The following is an 18,577-nucleotide window of genomic DNA, read 5'->3' as shown; positions in this document are numbered from 1 at the left end:
CCTTTGCATAGCTTGCATACAATCAGCCAGTTCAAGCAGTGGGACAGCTTTGCTACAACAAGAAATGTCTGTGAAACAGATGAAGGCATGGATTCACTCCCAGTGAACCGGCAGACCCGCTGTTAAGGGGAAGTAAGCTGATCCAAAATACACAGGCAGGGCAGATGTTCCTTGCTTACTAGTGTAAAAAATGGGATGGGATCCTTGGGCAGCACAGCTACAACACACTGAGCTGCCTGTTACCCAAACAAGAGTGCAAGGTGCCCAGCTTGGAAGGTGTTTGTCATCATAATGCAGAATTGTCAGGGACATGTATCTAGAGTGCAGAAGGATAGATCTCCCTTCAGGAAATGACAGCTTCGCACTGCAGTTTTGGCATAAGGTAACTACAGGGCTCGTGTACTGATGTACTTTCTGACTGAGACTAAACAGAGTCAAAGGATTTCCCACTGGTGAAGAAGTTTTTACATGAATAATCTTCCTCCTGCCCATACGGGGAGCACAGACGGAAGGAAAGCAGTATCTGTGCAGCACTGATCTCTGACTTATTTGCAGCTGTCACAAGCAGCTCCGATTTCTGTTGGAGGAGTGGTTGACACACAGGAGCTCCAAACAAGGATTTGGTTTGCAGAAAGGTGATCACTGATACATCCATTTTGGCCAGTTCCCAGGGTCTGTGCCCACAGAATGGCTTGACCATGCATTATGGGGTTGTTGAATAATAATAATAATAATAAAGGAAAAAAGAAGAATTTTACTTTTTTGTTGGAAAAATTTGGGGTAGAAATCTGTAATATAGAAGAAAGCCTCTCCAAGCAGCATCAGGTTTGTTTCTCAGTTAATTTGCAAGTCTTATATTTTTACTGTTTTTAAACATGCTTTTCAATTCATGGTCTTGAATTTGGGTGCAATTCTAGGGAGAGGTGCTTGAAATTGAATTGTTGGTGCTCTGTGCTGTGTGGTAACGCTAACCCTTTACTAGGCAGAAGAGAACATGCAGCTGGGGTGCAGACAGCTTCCATTTCAAAGCTGTAACACAGAAGTACATCCCAGGGTACCTCACTTCTTCTGTGATGGGACTTGTTCTGAGAAATTCTCTGCTGTCTGTGCTGCTGACCAGCCACGTTCAGCTGAACAGCACCCAAGTTCTCAATAGGCAGACTAATACCTCCTCAGTGATGTTGGTTATCTGAACAGCTCTGCTCTTAGATCCATTCCTTGATATCCTTCCTGCTTCAGTTCTCCAGCAGCAGAGAGCGGGGTGGTTGTGCTTCCATACTTTCTTCAAGTAAAGAGGGTGATGGGAACCTCTTGTTTCCTTTCCAGGACCTGGGAGAACCACTATATTAGAACTACACGGCTGTATCCAGCCAGACCCTGGTGCAGTTGAATGAAAGGTGTTGGAGCCTGACTGTAACTGGAGAATCTCATGTTTTCCCTCTCTTTTCGTTGACCCCAGACAAGGGAAGCTTGAAGAAAGGCCAGCTGCCATTTTTTCCTTGAAACTCTCCAGTGTTTGAGACACAGTGAATAGAGATGCTTATTGCATTTGACCCGTGTAGCAGCACCAGCTGCTCTCAGACAGCCTCTTAGCTACAGGCACAGTTGTGCGCCATCCTTTTGTGCAGTACTTCACTTGCAGCTGTGTCTGAAATTTTCCCATTCTGAAGATTTAACAGCAGAATTTGACGGGTTTAGTGCTGCGCAGTCTTGGCAGGTGAGACCTGTGAAGATTTTGTATTCCGTTAGCAATAACCAAAGTGCTGTATTGTCATCTTTACCAGTAATCCGATTCATCAGGAATAAGTGCAGTCTTCAGTTTCTGATTGGACCTGTGATTAGTGACCCACAAAACAGGACAGGACTGACATTGTTGCCTTCATGCTGGTGAGGCAAAGAGCAAGCCTCAAAATCCCCAAAATTTACATGTTAAAACCAAGCAATACCAACGGGATCTATAGGGAAGTCTGTTTTACTCAAGATTGCAGTCAAGTACGGTTTTCCAATGAACTGAAACAATCGTACTAGTAGTTGTGCTGAGTCTACACACCTTGTCATGTGGTTGTGTTAATATGAGAAAACTGGGAAAGTACGCTCTCTAGAAATTGCTATTCATGGTGCTGTTACAGCGTGAACGTACTGCAGTAGCAACAGTATCAGTAGTACTTCAGGAACTAATCTGATTCCTTGAACAAAGTTTTCAGGACATTTAAAAAATATATTATGATTTTGAAAAGAAGGGTGTGCTCGACACTGCTTATAAGAAAAGCAGACAGCTGTGCACTTGGAGCTGGGTTCCCTGCTGTAGGAGGTAGTTCAGGCAAACTGGGATAACACTGAGGGGAGGCAGACCCCTCTGACTTTGTGCCTGTTACATTTCTGTGGCTTTGGGTGTTAGCATCACCTGAAAGAAAAAAACCCAGCTGGCCATGACATTGCACACAAGGTCCCTGAAAAATCCCAGCCCGTCTTTGGTAGAAAAAAGTCAAACTTAAGGAGCGAACTTAAACATCACACAGTGCAGTAAGGTATTACCAAGTTGGCTACAGCATCTTTCCGCTTGAGTCAGCTGTCCTGCTGAACAGGGGCATGTGTATCTTTTTGCAGCATTTTTGAGTATTATAACTAGTTCACAAGCTCCCTCTTCTGGGCTTCCAGGATAGGAGACCAATGGCAAAGCTCCTGTTAGGTTATTTGTAAACCAACCCATTTTTTTTTCAGCTTATTTTGACACTTCCTACAGCATCAGAAAAAGGGTATGATCAAATTCATGTAAATGGATTTTTAGAAATATGACAGAGAAAGGCCTGATGTGTTAGATGCATATTAATATTTTTTACATGCATAGAAGGTGGCTTTTTCCACAGTGATGTAAATGTCGCTGTTACTTCATAAAGGTACTGATGCATCTAAAAAAAGATAATGATACTTGGCATTCAGCAAAGATACATACAGGAAAGAGCACTAAGAAAATAAACACAGGTCTGTTAAAAGAACTAAAAGCTTACAGTCCTCAAATATTCTCAATACAGTATGCAGTTTCAGGTAGCAGTGGTTTTCAAAAGGCAAATCATGAGCCAAGGGGCTTTGTAGCAAACATTCAGAAGAATAATGAACCGCTGAAATTGGTACTGTCATCAGAAGCAAAGAAGAGCTAGTCCTTCTTTCTGCCTGATCCTCAAGGTCAAGATATCTGTCTACAGTTTTTGAAACAATTATCTAGCACCCAGCATTGCCATAACCAATATATTACAAAATCTCTCGTAGCAGATTAAAAGGATTGTGAAATTGCTTCCAACTAAACAATCTCAGGTTGAGAAAGATTGCTGACAACAAAAAAGGACAGCGTTCTCTAATTGCTGTAGACATAGCACTCCTTTGCTGACTTTTAACAGGGATTTACAGAATAAAGTACCTGCCTTAAATAACTCAAAAATTTGTGGAGTGCCTTAATGGGAGAAGGCATTTTGTCTGCAGTGGCACAACAGAAAAATGGAGAGACTTCAGAGGCAATCACAGTGGCTTTTTACTATAAGTAGGGCTCCTAGGCACAGGCAGTAGTACAAATACTACATATTACAGTGCTGCTCAAATGTCGTACTTAAAGTAAGAGCTATAGGGGAACACAGCTGTCACCAAGGTGATTGGAACTGTTGTTTAACAGTATACAACATCACTGAACAATGATTTAAAACAGAAAATAAGGAACTCCACTGACCAATTGATACAAAAATTCCAGGGAAAATGCGGAACACATGTATTTTAAATTTTGATCTAGTGAGGGTACTAAAATGGACACATCCAGTGTAACACGATAGGTTGTGGTGTCCTTAAAAATACTAAACGTGTTAGCTGAAATATTAAACCACCAGCAATATATCTCTTAATGTCACTAGTCTTTGTAAGTACTGACATGATAAAGAATAATTTTACCTGCTGTGTAGCCAGCTCATATTAAATGACATTCAAGAAGTTTCTCAAAAAATGTAGCTATCTCAAGCATGAAATTTTTTTCTGAGTATAGGATATTCTCATATTGGCTTTATTCTTCATCAAAGCATCTGACAGCTTTCAACAGTGGATGTGATATCAACATGCAATTTATCCTTTCAAAGCCTTTGGGATGATCAGTTTATTTCTTTGCCGTCCCTAATGAAACATACTCTTTCAGTAATTCCTGGGTCAAGGAGGCACTGTGACTACACTGAAATTAAAATTAACTTTGTAGAACCATGGCTACACGTACGTCTGTGGTTATGATTTATGTGGTTTATGATTGTTGTTTTGGTCAAAAGTTTTTAGCTGTTTTATTAAAGCTGTTGTGAGGGAGCATACAGAGACTGGCCACATATTATCTGTTTCTTGGTAAGGTGAAAGAATTGGTTGAAATAAAATGTAGCAACCAATGGAAAACTTAAATGTGATTTCTGATCATTCAACCTGTGGAAGTCCATTAATAATGATGGTAAATTAATGTTTCTGTTCCAGCAAACCGTTTCCTAGAATAAGGAGCAAATACAAAACCTTCATATTTAAGTGTTTTGGAAAACAGAGGTAACAGTGCAATTACTGTGGATTTAGGCAATTGGTAAGAGAGACTTGGAGTCAGCATGGAAGTTTTCTTACCTAGCTATTAGTTAGGACACATCTTCTACCCGTCTTAAAGCGTACAGGTCAGTGAGTAGCCAGAAGGTTGCTTTCAAGATATACAGGTTATTTTCTTTTACATTTTCTTCAGTAATGTGGAAGTGGGTCAGGAAGAGTTGATTTCTATCGTCCATTCCAATTATGATTTTAAATAATCATTTTGATCTAGCTTTGCATGTGAGCTTTTTTTGCATTCTGAAAAAGAGGTGATATTCATTAGCATATTTCATTATGCCAGCCCAAACAGTATACTATGTATAACTGAAGTAATCATAGCGCTTAAGTGTTTGACTTCTTATACTTACATTATATAAAAAAAAGGTGAACAATGCATTTCTTCCTAACTGATACTTCTTTGTGCAGTGTTGTGCAAGGCTGGATTTGGGTAGAAATTTAAATCCATTCAAAATACACCATCAGTACTTTAAAATAGCCATTATTAGGTCCCAAACTGCAAGATGGTAAAATGAGAGCTCTGGAGAGTATGCAGTGTGTCTCACCATGTCTCCGCTGTCCTCATTTGCTTAGGATTTAAACTATTTCTTTAAATTCAGTGAAATTAAAACAATTAATTTAAAAATGACTGGCAATGAGTGAAGTCTCCAGATGTTAATGGCTTATTTACTTCTACTGCAGTAACATTAAAGAACACTAATCACGATCAGAAGTAGGTTGTTTTCCAGGTTGTACAAATAGCATAGTCATTTGGAGCAGCTGTAATAAAATGCCTTGTTAACAGGGAGCAAGGTAAGATAGACAAAAAAGATATTTCAGCCATTAGTTTTCAGTGAAGTTTTAAGTGACATTAATTTTCCATACCATCTTATACATGCCAAATGAGAGAATATAGTTTATAACAGATGTTGCATCCATACTTAACACTGACAGTATTATCTAAAGAGTAAATCCTGTGGTAATACAAACTATGGCGAAACCAAATGTGTTCAGAAACACTTTAAAAACATTATCTTGATATTCCAGTTAGTTTTGGATTGCTGTTTATCTTGACAGGGATATTTCTACAGCCTTTTTCTTTTTTCTGCCTCATTTTGCCTGTTTTCTTTCTCAGTTCACTTTTCCTAAGTTGAAATATATTTTTGCAAAGTACAGCTGCCATACAGGTTTCCCCCTAAAGCCAAAACACTACTTCAACTAAGTTACTTAAATTACCTAGGTACTGGTCCATAACCTACAGGTGTGGCTGACACAGAGGAAATTGCTGATGATTGCAGTGAATTGCATATAATTAGAGCTGTAGTTAAAACCTGGAAAACCAGCTCCTCACTGTGTGCTTTAGGTCAGTGACTTGGAAAAATGAACATCTGGTGAAAGGTATGTTTTTTTCAGTCTTAGTTTTGATGTAAATAAGGCATTAGTCATTTCTTTGGACTGCATTAAAGGCAGTGTTGACCTGTTCATGATGATAAAGTCCCGTAAACGTAGCTAGCCTGTCTTCACAGAAACCTGTCTTGCGCTTCATTTTTCTTAGCATTGTCTTGAAATAAGAAGGCCTGATTCTTTTACTAAAACGCTTCCGGACCTACATATGTAGTATTGGTTTTTCAAGAAAATTTAGGATCCTCTTCCTTTCTTCTTCTTTTTTTTTATCATGCTTGCAGAAAAATCTGCCTAGCTTGGTATGCCCCGATAAAGCCTGTAACATTTACTCCCTCTCTAGGTCTGTTTTTCTTTGTCTTATCTGCTACTCTGGAGGCTGATGTTCTGCAGCTTGCCTGGTTGCTTGTTGTCAGGTGCCATCCTGGGAAGGAAAGGCAGGAGTTCTTAGTGGGCCTCTTTTCACTTCTTTTTTGCAGCTAAAGATTTGACAGTTTCCTGAGACAGGATGAAATTCTTGTTTTGAGAAACATTATGTACATTTACTATTTTGTGTAAGGAGCTCTTAATAATGATGTCTATTATGGCATGCTCATAAGATTAAAGGCAGTACTTTGTCTTGTGCACCAGCAAAAATGCAGAGTCCTGATAAATGTCTAGAAAATAAAATTATTATAATAGACTTGATGTTTGGTTTGATGTTTCTGTTTAGGTGCTGACCCCAGCACAAATAAAATCAATTTGCCTGGCCATACTAGAATCAGGAAAGCAGTATGCAGTGAAGAAGAGGAAACCGTTTCCACTCATGTATTCCTACTATGGAACAGAGTATCTTGGTGAGTAAAACACACCAGCTGTGTTGAAAGTGATGCTGTGTTGTAGATGTTTCAGAAATAAAATATGTAAAAACCACAGGGTGGGATTTCTCCTGACTGAGTTGGGACCATCCAACTGTGTGGAGAAGGTCCACAGAGAGAACAGTCAGGGGATGTTATTTGTAGGCTGCTGTTGCCACACAGGGACTTGCAGAGCATTTTTTGCTGTAGCAGTACAACTCAAGCATATGGTCAGCTCCTATCCATCACGAGCGGCTTATCTGGAGCTCTTCTGAAGCAGTGGTGAAAGGTCACTGAGTAGGTCCCTAGTGGGGTCTTCAAGGCACGATATCACACTGGAGAAAGTGTGAGATTGGTTTGTGGATGTTAGTGAGTTCTCTGGCAGGGGAGCAGAGGTAGAAATCTCTGAGTGGTGCTGCTCCACAGACCCTGGCAGGTACAGACAGTTCTTGCACTGAAATTTAGGTTTTAGATGACTGATACTGTCAGTCAGTAACTGGGAATACTATTTATGGTCCAGTTACATTTTGGGTTTAACAAAGACTTCAGAATACCAATCCAGATTCAGTAGTGTGTGAAGAGTAATGTCTTGAAACAGTATTCAGTTTAGGTTCAGTTTAGCTCCACACACTGACTTTCAGTCATATCAGAGTGGAAGTAGAAAAAAATCATACATATTTTTGCATAATTAGGGGAACTGGAAATGACAGAAGTAGTAACAAATCATAGTGTCAAGCACCTAGGAAGTTTTTATTCCAAGCACCTGTAATGTGCATGAAGAAGATGGAAGAGCCATGCACTTGACAAGGAAATCGGTTCCCAGGGAAAGCTGCTGTGAGGTGAAGGCAGGACCTAAACCCACCCTCTGATTTGACTCTTTCTGTTCTTTACAGGTGCAGCACATGGGCTTTCATCAATCCTTCAGATGTTGCTTTCCTATTATGAGTACCTGCAGCCAGCAGATCAGGAGCTTGTATGGCAGAGCGTTGATTTTCTTATGGACCAAGAACAGAACAGCAACTGGCCTCCTGAGCTGGGAGAGACAATCGAGCGGGAGAATGAGCTTGTACACTGGTGTCATGGAGCTCCAGGTTCTTTTCCCATTGATGCTATGACTAGCCAGATGCTGATCACATTGCTTTTCCATGTTAGGTGACTCCATGTGATTGCCATTGATCGCAAGTTAAATTTGACCAATTTTGGCATTTTAGGAGATGCAGGCAAACTATTTAGGCTTTTTGTTTCAGTAAAGAGTGGCTTATTGCTGAAGCAGCTGGAATGATAGGTTATTTTCTGCTTAAAAGTAGGGGTGATCATAGCTGAAAGAATTTTGGTGATCCTGAACTGTATGTTTGCCAGTCTTGCTCTGTTTCATGACAAGACCTCAAAGAAAGGTACAGCTGAGTCAAAAGACAGCATATGGCTGGACAGAAAAATAGTATGCATAGATGTATCTGTGAGTTTTGGGAAGGCCTTCAGAATACCTTTTTTCCCTGCACATCAGAGTCAAAGTTTATGCTGCACTTATTACATGGATAATGCATAAATTTGACCAAAGTATTTTCATGTACTTGCAAGAGGCATTTTTCTGAAAGTCACCCATACAAAACTGCTTTTCAGAGAAAAAGAGAATTAATCCTTAGTTTGGGTTCATGAGGCAAAGCTGGCTGATGTCTGTCCGTTCAAAATCTAATCCTATACCTTAGTAATTTCAGCAAGTAGTGCTGTGTATTGAGTTTTTATCCCCAGACAGAATTTTATTGCTGACTAGTATTGGCTTGGTAACATGAACCTAGATGCTTGCAGAAAAACTTCCTTTTATTAAAGAACATCCATGAGCATTGATGCATTGCTTTTAAAGGTGTTCTATTTAAAGTAACAAAAAGTACATTATAATGAACATCCTTTAAATGTGCTTTCTGGTAATGCACTTTGTTGTTGTTGGTATGATTAAGGAACAACCTTCTTGCTCTTGTACACTAGGGAAATGAGGGGAAAACAGCTTTTGCTTACCAACCTTTTTTATATTTAAGGGGAAAAAATTCTCCTTCTCTGGAGATATTCAAAACCCACCTGGATGTGATCCTGTGCAACCTGCTGTAGATGAACCTGCTTTAGCAGGGGTTGGACTAGATGATCTCCAGAGGTCCCTTCTGACCCTGGCCATTCCGTGATTCTGTGATTGCTTCTGCAGTATGGCTGGAACCCGCAGGGAAGATGCCCTCTTTGTTTCAGTATCTTCAGAGTGGCCTTTGACTTTGCTTTAACTGTTAGTGAAGACATATGCAGTGAGACTCAACCAAAGTGACAAAATCCCAAAGAAGTTACTTTAGGGGACATGTAGAGACATGCAAATTCATGAATTGCTATTGTTCTTCCCCAGAAAGTCCTGTATTCCATCACTGTTCTTGGGTAGTAACGCACATGTAGCTTACAAGAACACTTTTCAGTTATTTCAGTGTATGTTATATTCAGACCACAAGTGAGCTATTCTAAACATTTCCTTAGGCACTTGATTTCTTTTTTGTCATATGCATTCTTTTAAGGTTGCTGTGAACTGAGCTGTGCAGTGCTCTGTTGAAGATTGTGATTATTTTATCTGAATCCCCTCTAAAAATGTCAGCTGTTTTTGTTTTTTTTACAGAAGTTAGTATGCATATCTGTAGATAGAATAAAGCAGCTTAGACCCCACTGAGGAAAAAAAAAAAAAAGAGCAAGTTTCTTTTTCTCATTCAGTAAAAAATTGTATCTGTTGCCAGTGTAGAAATGATCTTGTCCATCCTTGTGTTTCTGTCACTGTAAATGGGTGAGGTGAAGGGGGGTTTGAAAACAATAGAAGACATTGCTAAGACTTTACTGTTTTAAAGGCAAAAATGTGACTGCTGTTTTAAATTGATAAAAGACTGGGCATGTTAGAGTAAACCCTGAAATTCAGTAATGCGTTGAAAAAGATTGACAGTGGTGTTGTCACAGGGAGTGGATAAGTACATCTTACCATATGCTTTTTAGCATATCGGATACGCTCCCCTCCATGTGGCATATATAGATATGTAACATTGACATGTGTAGTGCATGAGACTGCAGTTTTTTTAGTGTATTAATCTTAATTTTCGTGTGTGTTGTACAGAACCCTTGCCCTGCTTACTACAAAAGACAATCTCGCTGCTATTTTCCTAGGCATTGCATATTTGTTTGCCAAAGCTTACCTGGTTTCCAAGAAGCCTCAATATCTGGACACTTGTATCCGCTGTGGAGAGCTAACTTGGCAGAAGGGCCTGTTGAAGAAGGGACCTGGAATATGCCATGGAGTGGCTGGTAGTGCTTATGTGTTCCTGCTGCTGTATAGGCTCACTGGAAACTCAAAATACATATACAGGGCACAAAGGTTAGCATTCCTGCCTTTCTAGATTCAGGGTCATATTGGAAAGTTGCAGGAACATTTGTAAAGCTGCTCAGTCTGTGATCACCGCCCTTGGATGTAAACTGAGTGTTTAAGCCTCAGGTGCAGTTCTGTGAATTGTGGGGCAGGCGCAGTCGCGTGGGGAGCCCTGCGGTCCTGCTTCCAGGCTGCCTGTGGTGGGAGAAGCACTGAGTTCTCCCAGGCTCTCTCCCTCCCTCCCTGCCTGCAAGCCTGCGCTCCTTCGGAGGGAGCAGAGCGGGTGGGGAGGAGCAGCGTGCATCCAGGTCTCATCCTGACATGAGATCAGAAACCAGCCAAGTTGCGTACCCAAGTCCAGGAGCAGACTAAAATGTGATTTGTTCTGATTTTTCACAGCATTTAACACTATACCTTACTATTAAAAGTGGAAAATAAGTATAGGACCTGCTTTGCTGTTATTTTACGTTTTTTTTAATTTATCATTCCCAGCTTTAGCCAGTTTGGCATTGTGCTGTTCAGCTTAGCTAGTGGGGTTAATTCCATTTGTCCTGATGCAGGCAAGTATGGTCTGCTGAAAATTCTGTCCCGGTGCTGCTATTATCTTTAATTATATTTCTGTAATTTAGTGTACATGTTTAAAAATACAGTATTCAATGTTTGTTACTGTTTTCCTTACTACATAGAATAATGAGGGGAAGTGGGATAGTAATTAGGGTGACATTTTCAGCTGTTTCCTTTGAAGTGAGAATATTTTATTTGTGTAGTTACTTCAGCATTACAGCATTTGTTGCATCAATGTCAAGCATTGCTTGCATCCTGCTGAAAGAACAACCAAGGTAGAAGGTTTTTAAAAGTATGTTTAAAGATGCATCCTACAAAAACCAGAAAAAATGTATAGCTCTTAGACAAGCATAATGCACGTACAGATTGCAAAAATTTGTTAGATCTCTTCTAGAGACCCAATGGACCTCAGTTTCATGTAGAAATTAGATAGTGTAAAATTTGCAGATAATAATGAACATTCTATTGTTCTTAGTCATTGAATGTTATTGAAATAATGCTTTCAAACAACAAGTAGACATAGAGGGACATCAAATAGTAACATTTATTTTTTTTCTCTCTCTTAGGTTTGCAGAGTTCTTATTTACAGAAGAATTTAAGGCTGGTTCCCGGGCATTAGAAAGTGTATATAGTCTGTATGAAGGTTTCTCAGGAACTGTGTGTTTCCTGACTGACTTGCTGCAACCCAACCAAGCTGAGTTTCCTCTCTTCAGTGTCTTCGTCTAGAGAGTATCATTCTCCAGTGCCACGTCCTGGTGGCTATGGGAAAGGGCACCTGCGGTTTCACATATTTGTCAAGACAGGCTATTTACGAAACAAGCCACTGGTACCACTAATGCTAGCCTTAATGTAGCTGGGAGTCAGGTGAAAAAGAAAATACTCTGGGGTTTTGGGAGGGAAGTGTGTGGTCAAAAAAAATGTGTCAGTGGAAAAAAAAATGGGGGAAGTGATTGAATCTGATATGATAGCTATTTAGCTGTAATAAGAAGCAAAATCTAATTATTGAAATGAGAGAGAAAGGGGCATTATCAAATGTTTAATTTGGTGGTTGCACAGGGGGGGGGAAAAAAAGCAAGCTAGAATTACAGGGGCATGCAAAAAGAGGAAACAGTGATACATCCATTAGGTTTTAAAGAGACCTGCAAAAACAACTCTTCATGCAGCAATGCATTGATCGGGGAGGGTGTTGTAGATGTGTCACTACACCGCACAAAGGCAAAATCTGGAATTTTTTTACCTAAACCCACATCTACTATTTTTAGTAACATGTATTAGTAGTACCTGTCTCTTGGAGCTCTTTCATCTTCATATGCATATAAAGATAATTAGGTAGATAGCTTTATATTCAGCCTGCAGTTTCACAAGTTCATTTCAGCTAGTGGGGTTTCATGTGCATAATTGAGAACTGAACTTGACCCTTCCTTTCAGAACTCAGTCTGTGGCAAGGAGCTGGTCTCCTTACTGATTTACTGTAACTTTGTCACTTCCTGTCAATACTTTCCCTGTCACAGGGAAGATGAGTGGAGCCATGGAAAAGACTTGGATCAAAAAGTTCTATAGCAAAGGTACAGCAGGCAGATGCTTTCTTCACGATACAGCATTACTAGATAAGTATTGTTCGCTGACACAGAAGCTTCCTTTAAAAATTAATTGCTCATAGCAGCATTTCTGAACAATAATGTACATATTTCAGAGAACAGAAAATCTGTTTTCCTTGATGATTTGTTCACTACAAACACTGCAAACTGAATGCGGACCTTGGATGGCATACTGATCTTAAGAAAAACCTCATAACAAAGCTCAAATTACTTCTTTTCCTGGTTAACAAAATAATGTATGTGCCCAAATGATTTGTAGCTATAGAAATAAATGAGTTGCTGAACATTAGTTGCACTAGCACTTAAGGTTGCAATATATGCTGGTTTATATGTATTACGTATATGATATGGTACTTGAAAGCTAAAGAAAATGCTAACATAGATTTGTACTAAAAAAAATATAAAATCAATGTCTGTATTTAAAATAATACTTACTATTTATTTATTTTTATTTATATGGGAATAATGTAGTGCAATAACCTTTAAAGACAGATTGGGAAGACCAGAATGTCATAAAAATTGAAGTAAGTGTGAAAAAGCTGACATACATGCACTGCCAAACAATGCAGTCTCTCTTCCTGCATTCTCAGCTGGAGGAGATTACAATTTCTTTATTTTTAATGCCTTTAATGGATTAAAGTTCCCATTTAATTTCAGTGGGCCTTGATCAGGCTATAAGTTGGAGCCAGGTCTTGCAGTCCTTCTGCATATTAATACAGTAATCCCATTCGTGCTCTTGCCACTGTTATTTTAATGAGATGGCTTGCATTATTATGAGCTGCAGATTAGGATTTCTGCTATTTTGTCTTGCACTGTGCAGCTCTAATTACTTAATCACAGAAGTAACTATTTTTAATTAGTGAATAAAGCAATGCAGTTCTGTATCAATTTGTGAAGAATTTATGGATTTTTTTTGTGAATGGAAATGTTAAAATTCAATATACAGTTGTTACATGTTTATTATTTGTGGGATAAAAGGACTTTTAAGAAAGCCATTAATGTAACTTTGTTACCCTGAGCAGTGAGATGTGTACACGTACGAGGATGTATTTCATCGGGAGGTATACATGTGAGGCTAAATCAAAAAGATAACGGAGATGTGTGTGTGCTCTGCCCAGACATGTTGAAACGTTCCTGTTAGATCAGAGCAAAGCCAGCTGTGAGTAGTGAAGATCCTAAGTCCATTTCTGTAATGAAAGTGGCTCATATTTTTCATAACTGGAACCTTTTCAAACAGATGCTTAAGGAAGGTAGAACTTGGCCTATCTACTTTTCCCCTGTGGTCAGTAAGTTTTCAGTCTCAATTTTTATTGTAGGGTGATGTCACTCAGCTAAAACACGTAAGTAACAACATTTGTGCCACAGCAGTTAGGTAGCTACAGTAACTGTATTCCACCTTATTGTAAGACAGAGAAGTAGGTTCTGCCATGTAGACTCGAGCTGTTGCAATCTTACAGTTATTTCCCATCCTTTTATTTAGAGATGCAAACACAGAACAAAACCACCTAGTGTTTTGGTAACTACACTGTCAAAAACCCAAACAGCTCCAAACTTAAGCCTCATGAGAGTATGTGTATCAGAATAGTAATCACGACCTTTTGATTCTGTCCCCAGAGCCTACTTTTTCATTACCAATGGACCACAACGTTTAATTGTTTCCAGTTATTTATTTCTCAGGAGATGCTTGAAGAAGAACGTGTTTGCCAAACCTCAATAAATCTAGAGCACAATAGATCAGTACAGTAACCTGACCAAGTCACGAATTCTAACATATGCCACATGTATGTTAAAATTTACCATAATAGAGGTAGATAAAATCACTCCATTTTATCATGCTTAACTTCCAACTGTCATGTCTGCATTAATCTTTTAATGTAATTCTTCATAAATGGCAGGAAATACACATTAAGAACTCATGTTAGGCTTCTAGGGGTTTTCCCTCTGTCTCTTTGTAGAATTAATTCCTTCTGACTTACATTCAAAGGAGACTCTGATCTGCTCTGTGTTGTGTTCAGCAGTACCCACAAAACAAATCTTGTCTCCGCAACCATTCTCCATGTGCGAAGCCATGTGTTTGCCTTCATTTGATACTCATCCTGTGAGAAAGAATAGTTATTTTTAGAAAGATTTAGTCCATTCAACAAGGAGAAAAACCAATGTAACCGCCCAGTTTTCAAAATCTAGATCCCAAACATCTCTCTGCAAGTTATGCAAATTCGGCACTAGCATCAGCAAGGGCAGCATGCAGACTTTGTTTACGACACAAGATCAGTAAACATAAACATCCAGTCTCATGGGATACCTCTTGTAAAATCTTGGAATGTAATCGTTCATCTGTTTTATTACACATGGCAGTTTGAGCTCATTCTTAGAGCTTCGTGGCTTTTCTCATCTGACCTTGCTAGGTCAAGGTGGCTACTAGATGTGCTGTAGTCTCAGCTTCTGAGCACAGTGTAAATATACCCCAGGGCTCTTCTGAAAATGCCAGTCATTAAATGAGCAGTCTTTTTTCATCTTTTTCCTCCTCGTAATTGTCTAATATTTTTTCCTTTGTACTATATATGCTGTTACATACATGCTGTTGCAACCTTTATTTGTTGCTTTTAAGACATTGACAGGAAAGCAACCTGAGCAGAGCCATCAGCACTTTTCAGTGTAATAAAAAAATAAGGTCCTTTGTGTTCCCTCCCTACTGCTTCAAGGAATCGATCATGCAACCTTTGCTAGACATTCTGAGTGAGATGCTGTCTCCTTCCTGCTCCTGATTCAGGCCCTAACAGACTGAAAAAGCGTGTTCCTGAACAGATTCTGCCATGGTGCTGTGACAAAAGACTGTGTTACCGGAAACTTGAGAAGCCTCTTTCAAAGTGTAAAACACAACTTACCACATCATGTTTGCACATTAGTTTCTTGACCGCGTTTAGTTTCTAAAGTGTAGGCAATAGGAATTTAAGTGAAATAATAGTTATTTCTGGTTATGCTGTTAAAGCAAAGAGGATGCATTGTATTGGTATTGGTGCTTATTGTGATGTACCTGTGTTTGTGTGATGCTGTTTGTGAGTAAAGCTGTAGATTACAAATCAGTTTAAGGAGCTATATACTATTCATTTGTTTTGATAGGTCATCCATAGATTATTGTCATGGAATAATTTTGAGGGAAACCAGATCTCTAATGTCCAGATATTGTGATTTCAGGACTTGTAGAGCCAGATGCAGTAAGTTTCAGCAGCAGTACCGTTCTAACAAATACACCCTATTTTTTTCCTGCTACTCACAACTTCTCAGCATGATAAGGTATTGATTTTGTGCCACTGCTTTTAATATCTGCTTTGTTTGGATTGTTGTTTCCATCAGTTTCCCTGCCTGTCTTTCCCAACCTATGAATAACTTCAGAGGGCTGAAGAAGCAGCCCAGGTCTTCTGTTCTTTGAAATACGATTGATAGATTTTACTTAAGAGGGGTGTTCCACTTACTTGCATTACATTATTTTACTCTCCCAGGTTTTCTCACTGGCTCTGCCATTTCCCACCTGCTAAGGAAAAATCATTATACTGCGTAACAACTGTCACTGATGTTTTACATCATTAAATAAAACAAAGAGAGACTTTCAAGGGAGCATGTTAACTTCTCTAGTATCTCAGTCTATGCAGATAATCAAAACCAAGTGAAATGGCTAAACATTCCAAAATACATATTTAAATAGTTCTGGGAAAAATGCACAAACATATGCAAGTAAAGTGGTCGCCCCTTTTGCTACTCTGTGAAATTAAGTAATGCCTCTTGATGTTCTAATAATAATTATATGGACATGTACATAATATGATAAGAATACTGATTAGTTTTTAAAGTACTGTGGAAAAAAACAAATTGTAGGTATCTGATATATTCAGAAACATACGTGTTTAATATGTGCAAATAGAAACTTTCATAAGCAATCAGATTTTTCTACCTACATCGTTATCTGCATATACAGTTATAGCATCTACCAACATACTGCATGTTTTACGCAAACAGTGACCTATTTTAGCCTATGCATGCATTTTGAGAATATGTCCTTGTTACTTGGACCTATAAGATCCATGGACAGAGTGTATCTCTGAGGTCTGCCACGTAAATCTCAGGTGTGGTAATTTCTCCTACATACCTTGAATTTTCACTGGCATGAGTGCATATTCTAATCTGTAGGAAGATTAGTGTATATCAGGAATAAGAATTGCCCTGTGAATTTTAAAAAAGTAATCTTCCTGTGAAGAACTATACCAATTACTGGCTTACAGCACAATCTGGATTGCTCTGAGAAGACATTTCAGTTTATAACAATATGTCCTGGACTAAGTAGTAAGCAGCAGAAAGCTAAATTGAAAAGAAATAAGAAAATGACCAAAAATTACGCTACTGAGGGAACAACATACTTCAAAGCCATAAGCCAAAAATGCTCAGGGCCCACAAAACAATACCGCAATTTAGGGATGTAATAGGCATTTTCCAAGAGAATAGCACAGTTTGCTTCATTGCACAGATAGCGGTACAGTGTGCACCGTACAGGTTTTAGCTTCATTGCCATTGCAGCAAAATCATCATATGCTGAAAACAGCCTCCCTGTGAAGGCGTTGCCTGTAGCTGAACCTACTGCCTACTCCTAGCATTCAACGGAATGGAAGCGATGTACACTATCAATGTTTAGGCAGTTTAAAAAAATAGATTGGAGAAGCCAACATGCACCAACTTTTTGACCTCCTTTGAGTTATTAAACTTCCTAACTAATCTGCACTGTCTCTGATGTCACTGTTGGTCCTGTACCCTGTATATTTAAAATTTTAAATGATGCTCTGAAAAAAGTCAATTTCTAAATAGCAAACAGCTTCGAAATACATAAGGCCATGTTTATTTTTAATACTTACAAGGGAGAAGGTGGAGGCATTTAGGTCAAGTACAGCCATACAAACTAGTATGGCAGAAAATTAATTAAAAACTCATTTTGCCTAGTGGTATAATGATATTTGAATAAAAGATTCTTTATAATGCAGTGATACTCAGCAACAGCACTGCATGACTATACATGCATACTCCCCTGAAAATTTTATGTAGAAGTCCTGAAGTCAGTTATATCCCATAGTGAATAGAAAACAAATCCTATTCATTTCCTTCTACTTCATATAGAAGAGAAAGGCTGTCCGACCAGAAACTGAACTCTGTTCCTGTCTTCATTACTATGACCATGCGTGAGAGAAGAAAGAATTTCTCTAACAACGGTCTGATTTTGTCACTGATTTGGCCTCCTGCACCCATTTTAAGGGCCTGATATGCCACCTGCTGATGTCAGTGGTGAATCTCCCACTTGATTTCCTGTGGAAGGTTAGATCCTTCACACATGTGAAATAGGTGAAAAACTACATAATTCCAGACTCCAAGCTTACAGACTTTCCTTTACACAAGTCCCATGAAATTAGTAAGGCTTGTTCATCCAGTAAGAGGAAAGCACAGGTGTCTGCATATGCAGGGTTCAATTTAATAGCAGTTTTATACCCATTTTCCTTCAACATGTCTGCAACTTACCTGAATGCCAATATGAACAAAAAGTACAGGGAACTGAAATGGCATTATTTCATGTCCAGTTTGTGTTGGTGACACTTGATTATTCAATATATTCCAACATATAGTGTTCATCTCTTGACTACGTGCTACACCCTAGATTGGTTTCTCGGTGTAATAGCCATTTGCAGCCATAATATGGTACAGGCCCTTAGAATCAAGATAGATTTGATTCTTTAGAAATGCACCTTATTGTTTAAAAGCAGGACCCCTGCTCTTCTAATGTTTTAAACACTGTGATCTTTCAGAATGTGTTTATTGTATTAGTTTTGTATTGTAGATTATGATAGAAACTAGATTTTATAGCTTTTTAAAAGCAGTGATAACACTAAGCTTCATAGTGGCAGAAGAAACTCTGTGTATATCCATATTATGAATATTAAAGCTGTGAGTATATTTTGCCTTAAATAAAAGCCCAATCTTGAACAGTATGGTTTTGCATTGGATTGCTTGTTTCTATACTTATCTTTCATAGTGCTAGCAACTTCCCCTTCCAGAGCAGTCACAGCTCAGGGCTCCAAAAGCTTTTCAGTGGTGTGTTATCAAAGGTAAAACCATTCACCGTGGAATTTGGTAAAACATCCAGGCTGCACATAGCGATTAGGTAAAACTAACTCATGGTAGTTGCC

The 18,577-nt window shown here is 38.9% G+C and overlaps 1 protein-coding gene across 2 annotated transcripts in view; it reads left to right on the top strand.

The window, feature by feature from the left end:
* The window catches only part of LANCL3 (LanC like family member 3), a 38,537-nt gene extending 20,158 nt beyond the window's left edge, over positions 1–18,379 (top strand). Inside the window, exons 2-6 of one of the 2 annotated variants that reach the window (XR_008819988.1) lie at positions 6,695–6,818; positions 7,712–7,909; positions 9,996–10,203; positions 11,325–14,137; positions 15,059–18,379. Coding sequence is in view for 1 of the 2 variants with exons in the window: in XM_056326955.1 (XP_056182930.1) it covers positions 6,695–6,818; positions 7,712–7,909; positions 9,996–10,203; positions 11,325–11,484 (690 nt within the window). In the remaining variant the exon portion in view is untranslated. Of the gene's footprint in view, positions 1–6,694; positions 6,819–7,711; positions 7,910–9,995; positions 10,204–11,324 lie in introns of both variants that reach the window. The other variant, XM_056326955.1, reaches the window with a different exon arrangement.
* The last annotated feature ends 198 nt before the right edge of the window (positions 18,380–18,577 follow it).

This window comes from Falco biarmicus, chromosome 2 (assembly GCF_023638135.1).
Source record: "Falco biarmicus isolate bFalBia1 chromosome 2, bFalBia1.pri, whole genome shotgun sequence".
In the NCBI taxonomy this organism is placed as follows: Eukaryota; Metazoa; Chordata; class Aves; order Falconiformes; family Falconidae; genus Falco; species Falco biarmicus.
The sequence above is the reverse complement of the archived record's forward strand: the minus strand, read 5'-3'. Positions and strand labels throughout refer to the sequence as shown.